Source organism: Pelophylax lessonae, assembly GCF_965119305.1.
Source record: "Pelophylax lessonae genome assembly, chromosome: 9".
NCBI classification, from domain to species: domain Eukaryota; kingdom Metazoa; phylum Chordata; class Amphibia; order Anura; family Ranidae; genus Pelophylax; species Pelophylax lessonae.
Window position 1 is genome coordinate 91,679,051 of NC_138776.1, and position 16,718 is coordinate 91,695,768.

At 41.7% G+C, this 16,718-nt stretch overlaps 1 protein-coding gene across 1 annotated transcript in view; it reads right to left on the reverse strand.

Annotated features, from left to right (window-relative positions):
* Positions 1 to 16,718, reverse strand: part of GABRP (gamma-aminobutyric acid type A receptor subunit pi) — a 173,026-nt gene that overhangs the window by 17,361 nt on the left and 138,947 nt on the right. The window contains exon 7 of the mRNA XM_082267513.1: positions 13,804 to 13,941. Within this exon, the coding sequence (XP_082123639.1) occupies positions 13,804 to 13,941 (138 nt within the window). The remainder of the gene's footprint in view (positions 1 to 13,803; positions 13,942 to 16,718) is intronic.

A 16,718-nucleotide genomic window follows, 5' to 3' on the forward strand; every position in this document is an offset into this window, starting at 1 on the left:
ATTAAAGGCTTTCTTTATTTTAAAATAACAAGCATGTTATAATTACTTACTCTGTGCCGTGAGTTTGCATAGAGAAGCCTGCATCCTCCTCTTCTCATGTCCCTCGCCGGAACTCTTGGCCCCTCCCTCCTGTCAAGTGCCCCCAGAGCAAGCAGCTTGCAATAGGGGCACCCAAGCAGGCTCATTACCAAGTCGCTGCTTTTCGTGTCCATTCACACACAGAGCCATGGCTTAGCCCTGCCCCCCTCTCTCCTCACTAGCTGTGATTGACAGCAGCGGGAGCCAATGGCAAAGAAATTAAGGGTCAATCATTTTTTTATATAAGTGTATTTTAAATGATAGAGAAAACTCCAGAAAAAAACACATAATACAAATGTTAAAAATTGAGTTGCAGTTCAGTGAGTAAAATAAGTATTTGATTCCCAAGCAAAACATAATTAAGTACTTGGTGGAGAAACCCTGGTTGGCAAGCACGGAGGTAAGCCATTTCTTGTAGTTGGTTATCAGGATGCACACATTTCAGGAGGAATTTTGGTCCACTCTTTACAGATCTCACTTAGCAACTCAAATTTTCAGCTCTCTCCATACATTTTCTGTAGTATGTCTGGAGACTGGCTAGGCTACTCTATGACCTTAACCACTTGCCGACCGCCGCACAACTATCTACTGCGGCGGTCAGCCCCTCACAGGCAAAGCGACATAGTACTACGTCGCTAGCCTGTGAGGCTTCTAGGGAGCGAGCACGCGCCGCCAGAGGCGCGCTCCCGCGCGGTCACGGACACGTGTGCCCGGCGGACACGATGTCCGCTGGGCACTCGCGATCGTCCGTTACACCGGAAGAAAGGCAGGCGGCTGATGTAAACAAAGCCGCCTGTCATTCTTCCCTGTGTAAGAATGGAGATCAGACAGTTCTACTATGTAGGTAGAACTGTCTGACCGTTGATCTCTGTTCTTACACCAGTAGCCATGTCCAATCACAGTTAGAAGCACGCCCCTAGGACACACTTAACCCCTCCCTCTCCAATACAGTTAACTCCTTCACTGCCAGTGTCATTTTTACAGTAACAGTGAATATGTATAGCACTGATTACTGCAGTAATGTCACTGGTAACCCCAAAAGTGTCAAAAATGTCAGTCAAGTGTCCAATCTGTCTGCCGCAATGTTGCAGTCCCGCAAAAAAAACCACAGATCGCCGCCATTACTCGTTAAAAAAAAAAACAACAAAAATGACAAAAATCTTTCCTTTTGTTAGTAAACGCGATAACTTTTGTGCAAACCAATCAAAATACGCTTTTTGCAATTTGTTTTACCAAACATATGTAGCATAAAACAAATTGACAGAAAATGTTAAAAAATTTTGATTTTTACATTTTTTTGGGGGGGGAATTTCATATAAAAAAATGTGAAAAATATTGTTATTTTTGCAAAATCGACGCTCTTTTTTTGTTTATAGCGCATGATCAAAAAATTGCACAGGTGATCAAATACCACCAAAAGAAAGCTCTGTTTGTGGGGAAAAAATGGACGTCAATTTCGTTTAGGTACATCGTCGCACGACCGCGCAATTGTCCGTTAAAGTCACGCAGTGCCGAATCGCAAAATAGACCCTGGTCAGGAAGGGGGTAAAATCTTCCGGGGTTTAAGTGGTTAAAGTGTTTATTCTTGAGCCACTCGTTTGTTGCCTTGGCAGTATGTTTTGACCCATCTTCAGAGTTCTGGCTGAGGTAAGAAGGTTCTCATCCAAGATTTTACAATACATGGCCCGTCCATTGGCCCCTCAATGCGACAAAGTCAACCTGTACCTTTAGCACAGAAACAGCCCCAAAGCATAATGTTTCCACCTCCGTGCTTGGCTGTATTGATGGTGTTCTTAGGGTCATAGTCAGCATTTTTCCCTCTTCCAAAAAGGACAAGTTGAGTTAACCTGGAAAGGTAAGGCATAATGTGCTAGTATTCATCGCATATCAGCACATTATGTAACACCTCCAAACGAAGCCCTCGTCCCCGCTGGAGGCCACCTGTCTTCCTTCCGAGTCTGCGGACTCCGGATGTGCTACTGGCCAGAGCCACATCACCCCCACACGCATGGTCACGGCACAGGGCTCTGAAGAAATGGCATGGGCGGTTGTTCCTTCAGAGTGCATGTGCCAATGACATCATCAGCTCAGTATACAGTAAATATCTTCTTAACGGTGCAGGTTAGGGAGATATTTACAGTACCTATAGGTAAGCCTTTATTATAGGCTCACCTATAGGTACAAACATTCCTTCTCTGAATAATTTCGATGTTTATTGGCAAACTTCAAATGAGCCTGTACATGTGCCTTCTTGAGGAGGGGGATCCTGCAGGTGCTGCGGGATTTCAATCTATGGTGGCGTATTGTGTTACCAATGTTTTTTTTTTTTCACTGTGGTCCCGACTGCCTTGAGATCATTTACAAGCTCCTCCCATGTAGTTTTAGGCTGATCCCTCACTTTTCTCATGATCATCCTTACCCCATGAGGCGAATTCTTGCATGGAGCGCTAGACTGAAGGCAATTGATTGCTATTTTGTATTTCTTCCATTTTTGCGAATAATCACTCCAACAGTTTTTTCTCCTTCTCACCAAGCTTCTTGCTGATGGTCTTGTAGCCCATTCCAGCCTTGTGCAGGTTCAATCCTGTCCCTGATGTCCTTTGACAGCTCTTTGGTCTTGCTCACAATTGTGAGGTATGAATGAAAGAAAAATTCTGTAGATAGGTGTATTTTATGCACATAATGAGTTGTCATTAGGAGCACTTTCTTATATTGACAGGACTAATGTGTGTACCACATGAGCACATACTGTAGCCAGTCTGTGGGAGCCAGAATTAGTGTTGGTTGGTAGGGGATCAAATACTTATTTTAATCACTGAACTGCAACTCAATTTATAACATTTGTATCGTGTGTGTTTTTTTTTTTTTTTTAATATTCTGTCTCTATCCTTTTACACCTATGATAAAAATAATAGACCCTTCATTTCTTTGTAAGTAAAACAATTATTTTCCTCACTGTAAGCTAAGGGGGCTGCTGCACACAGAAGGTTTTTTACCTTCATTTATAGAATGCTAGAAGGTAAAACAAACCTTGAGCCTTTAGAACCATTTTAAAAAGTAACTCCACTTTAGTGGGGAAAATAAATGAGAAAAAAAAAGAACAGAGCATACAATTGCGAGAACAAGTCATAATGTAATTAAATGTTATTAAAATGTATCTTTCCTTTTCAATCTGCAGCGCTGTGGTTTTCTGTAAAATTCAATGCAACAATGCTACCTGGAGGTGTTCTGTACACAGATGGTGTACAGAACAATCCCCAGATATGTCATTTCCTGCTTGTGTGAATGGCTTATTGAGTTTCCCACTTAGATACAAATTCGATTTTTGAGCATTCCCTGCAGCAAAAATGTCATTTTTGGTGAGATAATCTTAAAGGGAAATCATGTCTAAAGGGATGCAGACCCTGCAATTTTCTCTATTAGAGCCCTGCAGGTACAGCAGCTGATTGATCATTACAAAACCACTCCCATGAAGATTCACTTTCCACATGGGCACAGACAAACAAACAGCTAGTACTTCAGAATAATGAAAGGTGGGACTCTGCAATGACGTTTGTTAAAATCCTTGTAATGTACAGAGAACGTTTTTTTTCTCAACAAAAGTGGAGTTACACTTTAACCACTCACCGATCGGGCTATAGCCAAATGATTGCTTCAGCGCGGTCAACTTATTCTGGGAGAGAGCCCTTGGGGCGCGCACACAGAAGTGTCCAGGCTCACCTGGGTCCAAAGGACCTGGCGCATCGCGGATTGTGGTAAAGGGCCAATAACAGCAGCCCTTTACCACGTAATCGCTCTGTCCAATGACAGAGCTATCAGTTATCAACAAACCGGCGCATGTCCAGTTCAGTTCTCTCCTTGCACGCTGTACACAGCGATCGGTACAGCGTACGAAGAGAGGAGGGAGGCTGCAGCACCGCTCGTCCCCTGCCTCCTTCATGCCTCAAACAAACCTCATTCATGCCTCAATCATACCTCAGTCATGCCTCAATCACAACCATCCATGCCTCAATCATACCTCAGTCATGCTCATCCATGCCTCAATCAAGCCCATCCATGACTTATTCATGCCCATCCGTGCCTCAATCATGCCTAGCCTTGCCTCAATCATGCCTCCTTCATGCCCACCCATGCCACATCCATGCCTCATCTGTGCCCACCCATGCTGCCTCAGTGCTCATCAGTGGTTCATCCATGCCACATCCGTGCCTCATCCATGCCACATACATGCCACATCAGTGCCCACCCGTGCCACATCAGTGCTCATTCTTGCCACATCAATGCCACATCAGTGCTTATCCGTGCCACATATATGCCACGTCAGTGCTTATCCATGCCACATCAATGCCATATCAGTGCTCACCCGTGCCACATCAGTGCTTATCGGTACCACATTCATGCCACGTCAGTGCTCATCCATGCCACATCAGTGCTCATCTGTGCCACATCCATGCCATGTCAGTGCTCATCCATGCCACCTCAGTGCTCACCTGTGCCACATCCATGCCACGTCAGTGCTCATCTGTGCCACATCCATGCCATGTCAGTGCTCATCCATGCCACCTCAGTGCCCTTCTGTGCCAAATCAGTGCTCATCCATGCCACATCCATACCATGTCAGTGCTCATCCGTGCCACATCAGGGCTCATCTGTGCCACATGCATGCCACATCAGGGCTCATCTGTGCCCCATCCATGCCACCTCAGTGCTCATCCATGCAACATCAGTGCTTTTTAGTGCCCTACAGTGCCTCACAAAAGTGTAATGGGTAGTCAGAAAATGACAGTGCTCCCTGCATGTTGGGCCTCTGTATGTGGCCAGGCTGTGTAAAAGTCTCACACGTGGTATCACCATACTCAGGAGGAGTAGCAGAATGTATTTTGAGGTGTAATCTTTGCTATGTACATGCTATGTGTTAGAAATATCTTATAAATGGACAGCTTTGTGTAAAAAAAAAAAAAAATCAGTTTTCATTTTCTTTCCACGTTTTCCAAAAACTTGTGGGAAAAAATGACATATTCAAAAGACTCATAATGCCTCCTAGATTATGTGTTGGGGTGTTTGCTTTCCAAAATGGGGTCATTTTGTGGGTGTTTCCAGGTGCTCCAGGGCCTTCAAAAGTGTGATAGGTTGTCAGGAAATGATATGTGTAATTTTTGCTCCTAGAACACCTGGAGGTGCTACTTGGATGTAAAAGTCTCACACACATGGTATCGCCATACTCAAGAGGAGTAGCAGGTTGTATTTTGGGGTATAGTTGCAAGTATGCATATACAGTGTGTGAGAAATAACTTGGTGATATGACAATTTTGTAAAAAAAAAAAAAAAAAAAAAATCTTCTTTTGTAAAGAATTGTGGGAAGAAATTCCAACTTCAAAAAACTCACCATGCCTCTTACTAAATACCTTGGAATGTGTACTTTCCAAAAAGGGTCCTTTGGGGGGTATTTGTACTTTGCTGGCTTGTTAGTGTCTCAAGAAATGAGATTGTCAATGAGGTCGTCAGTACATCAGGTGTGATCAATTTTCAATGATTGGCACCATATCTTGTAGACTCTATAACCTTCACAAAGACCAAGTATATATATATATACTTATTTGGGTTTTACCAAAGATATGTAGCAGTATAACTTTTGGCCAAAATTTATGAAGAAAAATTACTACGTTTGCAAAATTTCAAAACTGAAACGAAGAAAAATGCATTTTTTGCAACATTTTCGGTGTTTTTTTATTTATAGCGCAAAAAAAATTAAAAACGCAATGATGACTAAATACCACCAAAAGAAAACTCTATTTGTGTGGAAAAAAAAAGGATGACAATGTCATATGGATACAGTGTAGCATGACTGAGTAATTGTCATTCAAAATGTGAGAGCACTGAAAGCTGAAAATTGGTCTGGTTTGGAAGGGGGTGCCCAGTGGGTATGCATAGTAGCTAATCAGCGTTTAACTGCAGCTTGTTCAATTAAAGTGGTTGTAAACCTCAGTCTTATAATCTGAGCAAAGTACTTACTGTATATCTGTAGTATTTACTTATCTTTCCCCAAAGCTCTAAGTGTAGTTTCTCTCTGGTGCTTTGTTCCTCTGTTATCATCATGTCTCACACATGAGATAAATTTGTGACGGAGGAGAAAGCTCCCCACAACAGCTTGTCTATTCAGAACACAGCTTTCTAGCCTTTATTCGCTCCTGTTTGCTGGGTGTACCTTTCCTCTAATAAGCCCTTACACATTGTAACTGGAGCTCTCCACCCCCTCCTATGTGATACTAACAGATGGGGAAGGATTTTAACATGAGTCTGCCATTTTGAAAGCGTGTAGAGAGGAAAAGACTGCAGATAAACAAGTAAAGCCTATGTAGGAGGATTTGTTTCATATATGGGTATATGTGAGGGTTTACAACCACTTTAGGTTTTGACAAAAAAAACCTGGAAGCTGATTGGTGTGCACCAGAATTTGCACTCTCCAGTTTTAGTAAATCAAACCCTGTGTGTTATAGAGCAAACTAAAACAATGCAGAAATTAGTTTTACTTCCCAAATGGAAAACATGTGGTCTTTTTATTCCATAATTCGGCTTAATATAAATCATTGCTACAGATGTTCAGACTTGCATATGATTGATGTATCCATGCTCTCATTATTTACCTTTACTTATTCCTGGAATATTACTTTAGACGGAGTATCAGGGACAGCTGCTGACCTGTCAACTGTCTGACTTTCCACTCTGCACATTCAGAAAAAGAAAGAGACTGAGTGAAATCAAATAGTTGAAAGGCCAACAAATGCCACACTTCTAACCTCTGACCTGTTTACTGACTAAAGCCATAACAGCAAAATCAGTCTGTACTGTATACGCAGTAAAGCATGCTTGTTATACTCACTGTGGAACCTAAGGGGTTAATCCATTGCATTGTGTAAAAATGCTGTTTGATCATGTCTTCTCTGATCCTCCCCTTCTTTTACTATCCCCAATCCATCTGCTGATAGTAAAGAGCCTTGTTCTGCTCAGTTTGGTGTGTATTGCTAGAGAGTTGTTTTTTTTTTTTGTTTGTTTGTTTGTTTGGGAGGGTGCATGTGATCAGCACAGGGTCAATCATCACTGTCCAGACAGAGGGTTAGGGGTCCTGCAGCCTCAAGGGACAGAAGAGAATGAAAACTTCTCCTACTTTAACCAGTGCTCCACCGTACACTGTTAGAAGTCACAAGACTGCTATATACTGCTGATGAAAAAAGATATTTAGCAGTTTATATTTACTAAAATAATTGCATTTCCATGTTCTGTGTACTGTGGGAGACCAGATATAGTGAATGCAGGGTCCTGGGTTTAGTAACACTTGAAATCCTCCAAATACATTCCAGGTGCTTTAGGACAAAGCAAAGTCTTACAATTAATTTCCTTTAAAAGGCAGCCACAGTCTGCGTAGAAAAGTCTGTCCCTTGCTAGTAGCTGCAGAGTGGGACTGCGAGGAAGAAGTGATCTTTTTTTGCTTTCCGACATGCCCCTTGTTGAGTAACGGCCAGAGCTCTCCAATTGGAAGGGTCTTTGGGTTCTGCAGAGAGACCATACCCACATAAAGCAAGTGTTCACCTTTGAAGCTGCTGGCAGGTGATAACTGTTCTATTCTACTACTGCTGTGGCTGCTTTGCAAAGAAAATGAACTGTAAGTCATTGAACACTTTCGTTTTGATGCACCTGGAATGTATTTAGCTGATTTTAACTGAAAGTTCAACTGGGCTTTTAAACAGTTTAGGGGTTATTTACTAAAACTGCCTGATGCATAATGTTGTGCAGCTCTTCCTTGACACCAATCAGCTTCCAGGTTTTAGTGTCAAAGCTTAACCACTTTACCACCGGAGGATTTTGCTGTTTTACGTCCAGGCCACTTTTTGCGATTCGGCACTGTGCGAATTTAACTGACAATTGCGCGGTCGTGCAACGCCGTATCCAAACGAAATTTACGTCCTTTTTTTCCCACAAACAGAGCTTTCTTTTGGTGGTATTTGATCACCTGTGCGATTTTTACTTTTTGCGCTATAAACAAAAAAAGAGCATACATTTTGAAAAAATAACAATATTTTTCACATTTTTATATGAAATTCCCCCCCAAAAAATGTAAAAATCTAAATTTTCTAAAATTTTTGGCCAATTTGTTTTCTGCTACCTATGTTTGGTAAAAAAAATCACAATAAGCGTATTTTGATTGGTTTGCGCAAAAGTTATTGCGTTTACTAACTAAGGGAAAGATTTCTGTCATTTCTGGTGTTGTTTTTTTTTAACAATTAATGGCGGCGATCTGCGTTTTTTTTTTTTTTTTGCGGGACTGCGACATTGCGGTGGACAGATTTGGGCCCTTGACTGACATTTTTGACACTTTTTGGGGTACCAGTGACATTAGTAATCAGTTCTATATATATGCACTGTTACTGTAAAAATGACACTGGCAGGGAAGGGATTAATTTTATTGGAGAGGGAGGGGTTAATGTATGCCTGGTGCTTACTAACGTGTGTGGGGGGAGGTGACTGAGTGACACAGGGACAGATCGCAGGTTCAGCTATGCTGAACACTGCAATCTGTCACTGTCTGTCACTTAGGAAAATCCGCCCACTTTGTTTACACAAGCGGGCAGATCTCCAAACTCGATTCTCCGACGATCGGGGAAGAGCAGCGGTGATCACCGCCGCTCCTCCCCTGGCCCGACTCCCACTGTAACTGAATACAGCGAGAGCGAGCCTTCGGCGGCGCGCGTGCGCCGCCCACAAGGGGAGGAGTCCAGCGACGTAGGTCTACATCGCTGGACTGGAACGAGCCACTTTGCCGCAGTACCAGCTCAGTGAGCGGTCGGCAAGTGGTTAATTGAACAAACTGAAAAAAGAAGCTGATTGGCTACCATGCATATCTGTATCAGATTCTCAGTGCACTAGTTTTAGTAAATCTTACCCTTTGTCTCTTTAAATATGTCCAAACAAATGAGGTAAATTCCTTTAGGCTCCGTGTACACCAGCATTTTTTATAAGCTCAAAAAAACTCTAGAAAATGCTGGATGAAAATAGCTGATAATAGCCTTTTTTGTGCTGGTTTGTAGTAGCATTTTAGTAGCTTTTAGAAGCTCTTAGGAGTGTTAGCGTTTTTACAGTCGATTAAGAAAACAAAAACGCTCAAAAAAGCTGTCAGGAGCATTTTAGGAGCGTTCAGCATTTTTTTCTGCCAGGAAAATGCTCCCAAAAACAATTTTTTTTTCTGCTGCTAAATTCTTTAACTTCTAGGAGCAGAAAAATAAAATGTTCACAATAGCTTCTAGGAGCTTAAAAAATGCTAGCGTGCATGGAGAATTAGAGTTGTATATTTTCTAAGTTAGTTTAGTAAAAATGTATGAGCAAGGAGTGTGTATGTTTGAGATACAATATCTTCACCGAAAAAAAAGTGATGTGTTTCCTGAATTTCCATTTCCTTTTTTTTTTATGGAGATCACATGCCTTAAACCACATGTGTCAAACACGAGGCCCATCGGCCGAATTCTGCCCGCCAGGCCATTTCACGTGGCCCTCGCACCTCTCCTGCAGCTGCGGCACCCCCCTCATCTTTGCCCCACCTTTTCTCAGTGGTTGGCAGCAAAAAAGGAGAACAGAGCTCCTCCCCTAGATCCTGTGCTTCTCCATGCACCTGTAGAGAGGCTTGTCTCTGCCCCCCGTCTCAGCAGTCAGCAGTAGAGGGGAGGACAGAACTCTTCCTACAGATCCTGCACCTCTCTGTGCAGCCACAGCACTCCCTCGTCTCCCTGCTTTCAGCATTGATCAGACTCTGGAAGCTGACTGCAGCCCTCCTCTGGTCCTTCTAGGCCCTGCACTTTCTGCCTCCCAGCTCTGCCCCAGCTTCTTCCAGCAGCACAAGGTAAGGGAGGTGGACTGTGATGTAAGGGAGGGTGGGGGACTTCTGATGGTGGGGGGACTCTTGACATCTGATCCACTAGGGGTGGGGTGCTCTGGACATCTATTCTTTCAGATACAATGGGCCCTTTAATGGCAACCATTATTCTGATGCGGCCCACAAGGAAATTGAGTTTGACACCCCTGCTGTAAAATTATTTTAAAGTCTTGGTTTTTTTTGGTTTAAAAATAACAAACATTTTATACTTACCTGCTCTGTGCAATGGTTTTGCACAGAGCAGCCCAGATCGTCCCCTTCTCGGGTCCCTCGCCGGCACTTATGGCTTCTTCCTCCTGCTGAGTGCTGCGTCCTGCCCTCCGCTCTCCTCATTGGCTCACTGACTTTGATTGACAGCAGTGGGAGCCAATGGTGCTGTGTCTCAGCCAATCAGGAGGGAGAGTCCTGGACAACCAAGGCTTCCGTGCAAAATTGATGGATCGAGATGGGGCTCTGGTAAGTATTATGGGGGCTGCTGCACACAGAAGGTTTTTTATCCTAATACAGAGAATGCATTAAGATAAAAAAACCTTCTGCCTTTAGAATCACTTTAACCTGGTAAACACATGTACAGAAATGTGACTGTTATTTCTAAGTGTGGTCTTCTCCTTATTCTTGGCAGGTCATAGCTGAGGAGGTCCAAACTGGTTAAATGTCTCCTCCTGTAGAAAGTTTCCCTGCTTTGTTACTGCATGAGTGGTAATACTGTTGAGCATGCTGTCAGAGTGTCTGGCACTAGATTTGCATAATATTTTCTCCCATTGAAAATTAGGTAAGTAAAAAGACCAAAGTGTCAGAGTCTCTTTAACCGCTTGCCGCCCGCCCGCCACATATATATTGCAGCAGGCTGGCTCGGCTGCGCGAATCGCCGTACCTGTATGGTGGTTAGTGGAAGCACTCCTGGGGGCGAGCGCACGCAGCCGGCGGTGTGCGCCCACCCCCACTAGGCAGCGGGAATGCTGATCCACGGGACTGGTGGCACTGATTGCCGCTGGGCACCCTCGGTCGCTCCCTGCTGAGAGAAAATGACGGTCTGCTGATGTAAACAGCTGACCATTGTTCTCTCTGAAATGATCACAGAACGCCTGTGATCCTTCTACAGTCAGGTCCTTAAATATTGGGACATTGACACAATTCCAATCTTTTGGGCTCTATACACCACCACAATGGATTTGAAATGAAACAAACAAGATGTGCTTTAACTGCAGACTTTCAGCTTTAATTTGAGGCTATTTACATCCAAATCAGGTGAAAGGTGTAGGAATTACAACAGTTTGTATATGTGCCTCCCACTTTTTAAGGGACCAAAAGTAATGGGACAATTGGCTGCTCAGCTGTTCCATGGCCAGGTGTGTGTTATTCCCTCATTAACCCATTTACAAGGAGTAGATAAAAGGTCCAGAGTTCATTTCAAGTGTGCTATTTGCATTTGGAATCTGTTGCTGTCAACTCTCAATATGAGATCCAAAGAGCTGTCACTATCAGTGAAGCAAGCCATCATTAGGCGGAAAAAACAAAACAAACCCATCAGAGAGATAGCAAAAACATTAGGTGTGGCCAAATCAACTGTTTGGAACATCCTTAAAAAGAAAGAACGCACCGGTGAGATCAGCAACACCAAAAAACCTGGAAGACCACGGAAAACGACTGTGGTGGATGACCGAAGAATTCTTTCCCTGGTAAAGAAAACACCCTTCACAACAGTTGGCCAGATCAAGAACACTCTCCAGGAGGTAGGTGTATGTGTGTCAAAGTCAACAATCAAGAGAAGACTTCACCAGAGTGAATACAGAGAGACAACCACATGATGTAAACCATTGGTGAGCCTCAAAAACAGGAAGGCCAGATTAGAGTTTGCCAAACAACATCTAAAAAAGCCTTCACAGTTCTGGAACAACATCCTATGGGCAGATGAGACCAAGATCAACTTGTACCAGAGTGATGGGAAGAGAAGAGTATGGAGAAGGAAAGGAACTGCTCATGATCCAAAGCATACCACCTCATCAGTGAAGCATGGTGGTGGTAGTGTCATGGCGTGGGCATGTATGGCTGCCAATGGAACTGGTTCTCTTGTATGTATTGATGATGTGACTGCTGACAAAAGCAGCAGGATGAATTCTGAAGTGTTTTGGGCAATATTATCTGCTCATGTTCAGCCAAATGCTTCAGAACTCATTGGACGGCGCTTCACAGTGCAGATGGACAATGACCCGAAGCATACTGCGAAAGCAACCAAAGAGTTTTTTAAGGGAAAGAAGTGGAATGTTATGCAATGGCCAAGTCAATCCCTGCCCTGAATCCGATTGAGCATGCATTTCACTTGCTGAAGACAAAACTGAAGGGAAAATGCCCCAAGAACAAGCAGGAACTGAAGACAGTTGCAGTAGAGGCCAGGCAGAGCATCACCAGGGATGAAACCCAGCGTCTGGTGATGTCTATGCATTCCAGACTTCAGGCTGTAATTGACTGCAAAGGATTTGCATCCAAGTATTAAAAAGTGAAAGTTTGATTTATGATTGTTAATCTGTCCCATTACTTTTGGTCCCTTAAAAAGTGGGAGGCACATATACAAACTGTTGTAATTCCTACAACGTTCATCTGATTTGGATGTAAATACTCTCAAATTAAAGCTGAAAGTCTGCAGTTAAAGCACATCTTGTTTGTTTCATTTCAAATCCATTGTGGTGGTGTATAGAGCCAAAAAGATTATAATTGTGTCAATGTCCCAATATTTATGGACCTGACTGTATATAGGATCACAGGTCTCTGTGTTTATTATACAAGTCTCTCCCCCCACAGTTAGAAAACACCCCCTAGGCTCACACTTAACCCTTTGATCACTCCTAGGTTAACCCCTTCCCTGCCAATGCCATTATTACAGTAATAGTGCATATTTTTAGCACTGATTACTGTAGTAATGTCACTGGTCCCCACAAAAGTATCAAAAATGTCAGTTAGGGGTCCGATCTGTCTGCCGCAATGTCGCAGTCCCGCTAAAAATGCAGATCGCTGCCATTACTAGTAAAAAAAAAAAAATGACATAAATCTTTCCCCTTGTTTGTAGACGGGATACCTTTTACGCAAACCAATCAAAATACGCTTACTGGGATTTTTATTTACCAAAAATATGTAGCAGAAAACAAATTGGCCTATAAGGAAGAAAAAAAAAATATTTTTAAATTTTTGGGGGGGAATGTTATATAGCAGATTGTGAAAAAAATAAATATATTTTTTTTCAGAAGTTTTGCTCTTTTTTTGTTTATAGCGCAAAAAATAAAAATTGCAGAGGTGATCAAATACCGCAAAAAGAAAGCTCTATTTGTGGGGAAAAAAAGGACATCAACCTAATTTATGTACAGCTTTGCATGACTGTGCAATTGTCTGTTAAATTAACGCAGTGCAAAATTGAAAAAAATGAACTGGTCATTAAGGGGGCAAATCCTTCCGGTCCAGAGGTGGTTAAAGCCGACCTCCCAATAGGCAAAGTGACTCTCTTTAATTGGCTATAGTTACAGCTTCTCAGTTTCTAGCATCCTGATTTTTTTTTTTATGAATCTTTTACTATGACAGTAGCACCTGATTCTGGCAGCAGGCACAGTATGAAATGTGAAAGATTTGCAACTTGCAAGTAAATCTTGATTATAGTTGCTGCATTCCACCTTGCCCATTGTGTACTAGAGTATTGGCCTGACAGGTGCAGCAGGCCGGGGGTGCCCCAGGCTGTGACAGCTTTGTAAGGGAGTTCCCATGACAGCTTGATCTAAAAGAGTTTGATATGGTATGAATGACACTGCCGCTCCTACCGGTTTCATAGACGGCTTCCGATACCGAGGTGTAGTGATCTTCTACGGTATACTGCGCCAGGCGAAGCGTGTTCAGACCTCGCACCGAGTCATTTCCTCGCGTCCAGTAGAACATGACGTCATTAATGTTGTAGCCCCCTGTGGAACGAAAACAGGTTATGTAGAAGCAATAATAGATATATTTAATCGCAAAAGTGAGTCGGCGCTGGTGGGAAACAATCTCAGAATGGGCTCAAAAGTGAGTTCCCTATTCGCATACGTGTAGTACAATCTTCTTCTGATAAAATATGGTGGGAATTATCATGTACACAATTCTGTAAAAATTGTGAGAATATATAAAAACTGCTAAAATGACAAAGTAAATCCGACTGTGAAAAAGTCTAGTAAATTCCAAATCATAAAGGCTTAGTATCCAGATCCTAAAACAAATGGTGTATGTATCTTCAATATAAATATACAGATACAATTCTGAATCCTAAAATATGTGTCCAACACTTACAAACAAAAATATTTCTGATGAAAGTTATAAAAAGGTATGTATCCAAATCCTAAAACTAATGGTGTATCCGTCTTCAATAAATAGATCAATAGTAGTAAAATCCGAATCGTGACAAGTATGTATCCGAATCATACAACATATACATACGTATTTTACCAACAGAAATATTTCTGATAAAAGTTATAGAAAGGTATGTATCCAAATCCTAAAACCAATGGTGTATCCGTCTTCAATAAATAGATCAATAATAGTAAAATCCGAATCGTGACAAGTATGTATCCGAATCATACAACATATACATACGTATCTTACCAACAGAAATATTTCTGATGAAAGTTATAAAAAGGTATGTATCCAAATCCTAAAACCAATGGGGTATCCGTCTTCAATAAATAGATCAATAATAGTAAAATCCGAATCGTGACAAGTATGTATCCGAATCATACAACATATACATACGTATTTTACCAACAGAAATATTTCTGATAAAAGTTATAGAAAGGTATGTATCCAAATCCTAAAACCAATGGTGTATCCGTCTTCAATAAATAGATCAATAATAGTAAAATCCGAATCGTGACAAGTATGTATCCGAATCATACAACATATACATACGTATCTTACCAACAGAAATATTTCTGATGAAAGTTATAAAAAGGTATGTATCCAAATCCTAAAACCAATGGTGTATCCGTCTTCAATAAATAGATCAATAATAGTAAAATCCGAATCGTGACAAGTATGTATCCGAATCATACAACATATACAAGGAGCTGCTTAAATATATGTCTAAATCCTAGACCATGTACATATCCAAATCCTAAAACAAGGCCAGATAATGTATAGATCTTTAGTAAGGGGGTTCTACAGTAACTTATGCAATATATATCCAGCTTCTACTCACAGGCATACAACGCCAAATCACAGTATCAAGCGATAGTAATCGCAGTAAAGTAGTTTCAGATGATCTGATATCACAATCAGATAATAACTCCAATATATACTAATGTGATAACCATTCAATTCTGGGTGAATAAATAAATAATTAAATATAATATTAATAAATATCCATCAGTGCATTCAAATCATAAAATCCATATTACATAAAAAAATATATAAAAATAGATATATTTAGCAGGCAAGAAAGTGAACAGAGGGTTAAGGATCAGTCAAATGTAGGGTTCCCCAGCACTACAAGGGTTAAATATTTATTTTTCGTCTAGGGGGATGGGTACAAGAAAAAGCAACTGGACTTATCCTACTAACATATAAAAGATTCAAAGTATGCCTGCACACACATTGGTAAATATATAGAAACCGTTACTTTGTATCTGATAGCAAATAAAACTCTCAATGGCTGCATTATTATTATACAGGATTTATATAGCGCCAACTGTTTGCACAGCGCTTTACAATGTGAGGGAAGACAATAAAGTTACAATACAATTCAAAACAAGCATTAATAAAAGTCCTAGCCACAATAGTTATCATAGACAAATCTGTCTCATTTCACAGTATGGTTGGGAATAAAAGAGGTTTGTAACCCATAGTTTGGATATATTAAAGAGGTTGTAAACTCATAATTTTCACTTTAGCTTATTCTAATCTGCAGAAACAAAGCAGTTGATAGATGCCTGTAAAAGATTTCTTACTTGTTTATTCTTCCTGTAATCCTTCCTGTAATTTTTTCTGACGTCATCTGCGCATGCCCAGTGTGTTATCTAATCCACGGCACGTCTGCATGCCGTTTCTGAACTCTCCCTGTTCTGTCAGGGCACAGCTAAGTCTCGCGATTAGCTATGCCGTTCTTTCCAGCTTCCTGTCATCTCACAGGGGGAGTGAGCATGACAGTTTACACAAGGGGAGGGGGGAGGGGGGAGGAGGGAGCGAGTGAGTGAAAATTCCAAGCATTCCAAGACAGTGTGAGAGACTGAGAGAGCACGTCTTACACAGAGAGTCTTACAACTACAGTAAGGGCGGAAATGACGGCAGCAGGGGGAGCATAAAACAGGACTAGACATGGCGCTGCCTACACCAAGGAAGAGGAAAAAGATAAACTTTAAAATAAAGGTATTTCTAGACAGTTATGATGTGAATATTTAATGTGAAATGTAATTATATTGCATGTACGTTTAATACATTGTAAAAGTTTGATTTTCATAGCTGAGTTTACTTCCTCTTTAAGTAGGGGGATGTGTAGGGGACTTTGTTTTGTTTTTTGTACACTTGTTTTATCCCTCACTTCACAGCACACAGCTTGCTATGGGGGCATCTGAGCCGAGCTGCAGCTCTGTGTGTCTTTTCAGACATGGAGCTGCCATTCGGCCCTGCCCCCTCTCTCTCCTGATTGGCTGACTGACTTTGATTGACAGCTGTAGGAGCCAATGGTGCCATGGCTGTGTCTCAGCCAATTAGG